A 5,805-nucleotide genomic window follows, 5' to 3' on the forward strand; every position below is an offset into this window, starting at 1 on the left:
AATTGCATATTGATTACCCTTTGAATTTATTGAATTTTCTTTGTAATTTTCAGATCTTCCAGGATCCCACAGCCATGATGCAGCAGCTACTGACCACATCAAGACAACTGACCCTCGGAGCATACAAGCATGAGACAGAATGTATGTACACACACAATGCACATAGAAACACAAGACACGTGTGTGTGTGTGTGTGGTCTGGTGTTGTGTGTTGTGTGTGTGCGGTGTGTTATACAGTTTGTGCCTCTGTACAAAAGAGCAGCATTCACATACAGTAGTTTGGAATCACTGTCTTCATGCTTGTGTGTGTCTCCCTGCACTTAACTGCAGTCAGCTGATCTGCGGAAGCAGAGGACCAAGGAGAAAATGGAACAGCGGAAAGAGAGAACCATCCAGAGATCACAGAGCTGAAAGACAAATGAAAGCCAGCAGAGAGAACATCAACCACCTGGAAGGCAGAGATCAGGAAACTGGGAGGAGGATGGAGATCACAAGGAGCACTTGAGAAATGGACACAAACACACACACACACACACACACACACACACAACACACACACACACACACACACACACACGGACATGATTGTTAAAGCAGGGCACAACCTGCCTATTTTTGTGTTCCTAACCATATAACCGATTAAAAAAAGAAACAGGAATTGTTGTGAAATATTTTTTGATAACATTTTTTTTAATTGTATGCTTTTGTTTACCATGAACAATCAATATTAAATAGCCCAGAGAAGACATAAGACCCATTATTACAGCACTGAAAAATGATAATCAGAACTTTGGGGGTGTTGTCAGCTGTCTTGTGACTGGAAAAAAGGATTTTGTTTGGTTCTCTCTGTCGTCATTTGTACCATAACATTGCTGGATCAGTGGGCTGTGAGGTAAAATAACAAAAGTCTGTATTTTTCTGATTAGTTTTTATAACAGGTTTTGTCCTGTCGTCTTGATGTAATTGATTCCCTGTGATATAACCATGAGCAGAGGTCTGCTCAGCCAGAATCACAGAAGCATCCCCATATTATTCACGCCATTTTCAATGTGAATAGCTAATTTGTTTGTTTTTTACTGATCTTGTGGTTTTCTATGTAAAGTAAATGTCCTTTCAGTATCGCTTGTGTACGTTTATTCTGCTGTAACCATTCGGATGTGATTCATAAAACGTGATGGAAATACAGGTGTTCTACTGCAACCAGTAATACTAGTAAAAAGTAATTGGGAGAAAATTGACAGTATTGTGCACGAGAAAAAGCAGGTGACATTTTCACACCGACAGTCCAGATGTGCATATACTGGATAACTATTGGTGTTAAATGGTTTTAAAAACGGGTTCATAGCACGTCAGCTGTTGCTGTGGCTGCATGATTGTTTTTCTTAGTTATTGTAAGCATGAAGTCTGTACTCGCTTAAATGAAAAGGGGTCATTTCCTGTCCAGATCCAAGTAACTGAACATTTAGACTACTAAAGCATCACCATAAACCTTAGCTCACGCCAACATTCAGTGGATGCATACAGCAGCTCCACAATATACAAAACCGCTATGAAACATTTCCAGATTTGATAGAACAGCTGTTTTTATGATTAAGAAAATCACCTATCTTCATCTAAATGTTTTTGTATCTGAAGTTTATTAAAAACTTAATTGCTCCTTAAAGCCAGTGTGTGATTATCAGATTTCCGAGAGTCCCTGAAAGCATCTGGCAGGAAGCTCAAACAACACTTGCTACCCGGACACTGAACAACTTCCCTGAACACATACTCAACTGTGTGTCCTCTGGCTGCTCTTTACCAAAACTCCCAACCAAATATGGTCGAATACAAAGAGAAGTTAGAATGGACACAGTGTTGTACAGGTCTGTACGTGTGTTGTCCGCATGTAGCTGTAAGTTTAGTAAATACACTGGGCGACTTAATATAGTTTGTCTGCTCGGGTTCAAATCCCTCCAGGGGTCCCTCGTCAGGAGCAGGACTTCAAGGTAAGTCTACAATGTGTGTTGGTGTTAGTAGTGTAAAAAATCCTCCAGACAAAGAGTGATCATGGGAGCATTGTGTTTGTATTGGGTTTGAGCCGTTCATTTTCTCAGTTATCTGTAAATGTATTCAAATGTAAGTCCGTTATCTTATTTAAGTAGAAATGTGGCCCAACAGTGAGTTTTTCATCTTTCACACAGTGGTGACATGCAAAAGAAGTTAGACACATGCAAACATAAAATGCCTTTAGCAGTGAGGGAAAATGGGTACGAATTATTATTTAATTAAAAAAAAAAAGTAAATAATTGAACATGGTAATGTCATGCTTTAATTCATTTGAGCCTCATTGTCAGCGCTATCCATGTCAGGTGGATGAAACAAGGACTCAGACTGTAATACAGTCCTAACCTTTAAATGTTTAATATACAGAATAGGCTACACATTTCATTTCCTTTGAGTTCAGCTATTTGGACTAGATGTGTCAAAATTATATTAATGAATAAACAATGAAATAATGAACTAATTAAGAGAGTAAAAAATATATTGATAACAAACTGGATAAACTTAATTAAATAAATAAGGAGACAAATGAAATAATAAGCAATACAAAATATATTAAAGAAAATAAATCAATCACTCACCTACTTTTCTTATCTTACTCATTTACCTTATTATTATTATTATTATTATTATTTCATTATTATTATTATTTCATTATTATTATTATTAGTATTATTATTATTATTATTATTATTATTATTATTATTGTAAATGTTCATGACCAAATGATGAAGTATAAAAGAATATAACAACAATAGTAAACTTACCTGGACTAGTTCCAGCAATAAATAAAAAAAAAACAACAACAAAAAACAAGAAGACAAATTTAGAAATACTTTTTAAGTAAGAGTCTTATCATTGTACTGAATACTAATGGTTTCTCTTTAGTTTCCATCCTAATGTGTGTTTAGTTCATTGATTTGATTTCAGCCCGCAGTCTTTAGCGAGAGTCTCTCGGGCGGTCATGTCACGTGATCAGAGGATTTTGCACCGACGTCACAGAAACCGAGCTGGTGCCGACTAATGAACCTCACCGTCCTGCTGCATTTCAAACTCCTGTCGCTGAAACACATCTTTTCCAGCAGCATTTCACCGTTGCCTTTAAGTTTCCACTCGCTGCTGTCTCAAAAAGACACGTTGTATTGATGCAGACTGTAACTGGGAATGCTCAGGGAAGCGTATAGCTCTTAATAATGTTACCCAGTTCGCATTAACACAGTATATGGCTAACGCAAATGCAACAAATATGTCTCCTCGCTAAAGAAAACAACCGGTGGTTTTTTGTTGCGTTCAAGTTTTCAGGTAAGTTGTCTAAAAATAGTAACAACTGGCGTGTTTTGTTGTCCGTAACGACGCTTGTGGTGCTCGACAGTGAATGTACGGTGGCCTTATGGCACACTGGGGGATTTTAATCTGTGTTATGCTATCACTATTTTATCCCCCAAGGGACACCTTCAGGCTGGGCTAGTTCTCCTGTTAAAATACACTATAGTTTATCACTATATTTCTTAAGTGTAAAGAAAATAAGTGAATACTATAGGCTGTGTCTGTCAGGGGTGTTCTGCTGTCTTTCCTGTCTGTGTCAATGCCTCTTTACACATTTTAAACAGGAAATAGTTAAAGAAGTCTTTAAGATATTAAGTTAAATACATGGTTTTGCAGTCAGTATCCCAGGGATTAAACTAATTCATGTTTAGACTTGCATGTGATATTGTCACGATAAGAGCAATATTATTAATGTGTTTGCTCACTCTTAACTGTTTTCATGTGGGAAATGTGATTATCAGCCATTGACTTCACAAATAGTGTACGACTTGTGTTTTTCCTCAAATAAATTGGAGAATACCCTGTGATAACTCAACAGGAGGATTTAATTGAACTTGACTACAGGGAGAAACTCTTGACTTCAGGTTGTGTTTGTTGCTAAAATGTCCACATCAGCCACGCTGGCTGGCTACATGGATCTTTGTTTGGTTGTCATCCACAGAGCTCCATTGTTGTCCCACTGTCTGTGTGTAGTGTGCAGTTCAAGTCCATTCATGAGGCCGAGTGCATCATCAGCACGCCATAGCTTTAATGTATGGAGTTCCCCCCAAAGAGAGCAAGTAAACTCTGGGGCTTTCACTGCATTGCTGTATCTGTGTGTATACCTGGCACACTCGGAAATGTATCCCATCATAACAGGATCCATCACTTAGCCTCTTATCAATATCATGCCACGAAGGGACTCACCAGTCTCTTTAATCGATATGAGATTGCAACGGAGGCCATACTTAAGTGCGTTTTCTCATGAAGTATAAGTGCATGAAGGAATCCCTCAGTGTGGATAGTAGTTAGTAAGGGTGTGTGCTGCTCTGTGTTTGCTGTGGATAATAGCAGGATAAGGGAGGGCTATGATTAGTTTCGCTGGCTTTGAAATGTGCGAAGGTGCCAACATCAATTTAGGTGCCCTAGTAAATGTTGGCGTTTCTTCTACACAGCGTTAAGTTTGTAGGTAAGATTACAGTCTGGCCTTATCGCTTTGTGTTAATAGTTAACATTTTTAGTTGTCATGCATGCATCGCCACGGCAGTTACTTCCCAATCCGTATTACACAAGAGTAAAAACTGTCGTCTGTTTTACTCTTATCTTTCACACTCACCAGGCAACTCATGTCACCGTCTTTCCTGCCAACGAGACTTTGAGAGATAAAATCAATGCTAAAACAAACATTGGTTCGGTTGTTAGGTAGGTTTGGTTCAGACGTGAATTTGGTGCCCTAAAATGTCATCCCAGTAGTGTCATTTGAATACAGTGAAGTTGATCTTGCTGTATGCCTGATTATCGTCTTTCTGTCTCATATGCAAACTCTTATGGTTTAACTGTCCTCTGTTTAATGTGCTCTGCTATCATTACAGTCAGTGAAAGGACAGATTGTCAATGTGCAGTGCTGTCCCCATCCTCAGCAGCTTCTGGTGCACCTTCTTTTTTTTTTAACCAAAAGGCATGTAACCCCTGGCTGCTTCAGAAGAGCAGCAGTTTGAGGGCCAAACTACTGACTGTGAAGCACTTAATAACAATGTTGTAAAAGCTAAGTGTGTGTGTGTGTGTGTGTGCGCTAGGTGTGGTGCTGAGCCCATGGAGAAGCCATCATCTTCAGGCAGAGCAGCACTGGAGGAGAGAAAAGGCCTTGTTGAGGTAAGCAGCCTACTCATAAACTCAAAACTAGACTGTAACAAAGTGTAATGTAATTAACATAACTTGATGTAATGTATGTTTTCACTTGGAGACTCTTGTTTTGTCGGGGGCGATGCGTGTTGTTAGCTGTTCAGACTTGCTCGCAAATTTGCCATCCAGAGCTGAGAATAGAACTTTTATCCCAGGACGCATTTTGGCTTGTCGTGGCAGGAAGAGCACAGGTGAAACCAATAACCTTAACGATTCCTGTGAACCAACACGCAGGAAAGCTGCTAATCTCAATGGAATGCGCCGTTATCGGTTTTATTGATTACACCTGTGCTTTCCCTACTATCACATGCCAAAAATATCTGCTGTGAAAAACATCTAGTTACAGTCACTGCTGAGTTTCCTGTTAAAGGGAACTCCTCCGATTTTACATATCAAAGTCTGTTTTGATGATATCTCGGTGCTACTGAGTTGTATAAAACCTTTTGTGGCTCAGAGGGGAGCTGTGCAGTATATTGCCTAAAGTAAGAAGACTACAAGTCTGGAAATTGAAAAAAATTGGGGCTTTGGAGTTTGAAAGAAGTGAGCTTATCAGACCTC

At 39.1% G+C, this 5,805-nt stretch overlaps 2 protein-coding genes across 3 annotated transcripts in view; both read left to right on the forward strand.

Annotated features, from left to right (window-relative positions):
• Nucleotides 1-1,181, forward strand: part of yeats4 (YEATS domain containing 4) — a 2,299-nt gene extending 1,118 nt beyond the window's left edge. Inside the window, 3 exon segments of the mRNA XM_035672811.1 lie at nt 54-141; nt 335-391; nt 394-1,181. Of these exon segments, the coding sequence (XP_035528704.1) occupies nt 54-141; nt 335-391; nt 394-422 (174 nt within the window). The 3' untranslated portion in view covers nt 423-1,181.
• Nucleotides 1,182-1,842: 661 nt separating this feature from the next.
• napepld (N-acyl phosphatidylethanolamine phospholipase D) overlaps nt 1,843-5,805 on the forward strand; it is a 10,541-nt gene continuing 6,578 nt past the window's right edge. Inside the window, exons 1-2 of one of the 2 annotated variants that reach the window (XM_035677088.1) lie at nt 1,843-1,985; nt 5,142-5,217. In XM_035677088.1, the coding sequence (XP_035532981.1) occupies nt 1,843-1,985; nt 5,142-5,217 (219 nt within the window). Of the gene's footprint in view, nt 1,986-3,026; nt 3,343-5,141; nt 5,218-5,805 lie in introns of those variants that run through there. The other variant, XM_035677099.1, reaches the window with a different exon arrangement.

This window comes from Morone saxatilis, unplaced genomic scaffold, assembly GCF_004916995.1.
Source record: "Morone saxatilis isolate NCDOM2014 unplaced genomic scaffold, NCSU_SB_2.0 Contig10, whole genome shotgun sequence".
Taxonomy (NCBI): Eukaryota; Metazoa; Chordata; class Actinopteri; family Moronidae; genus Morone; species Morone saxatilis.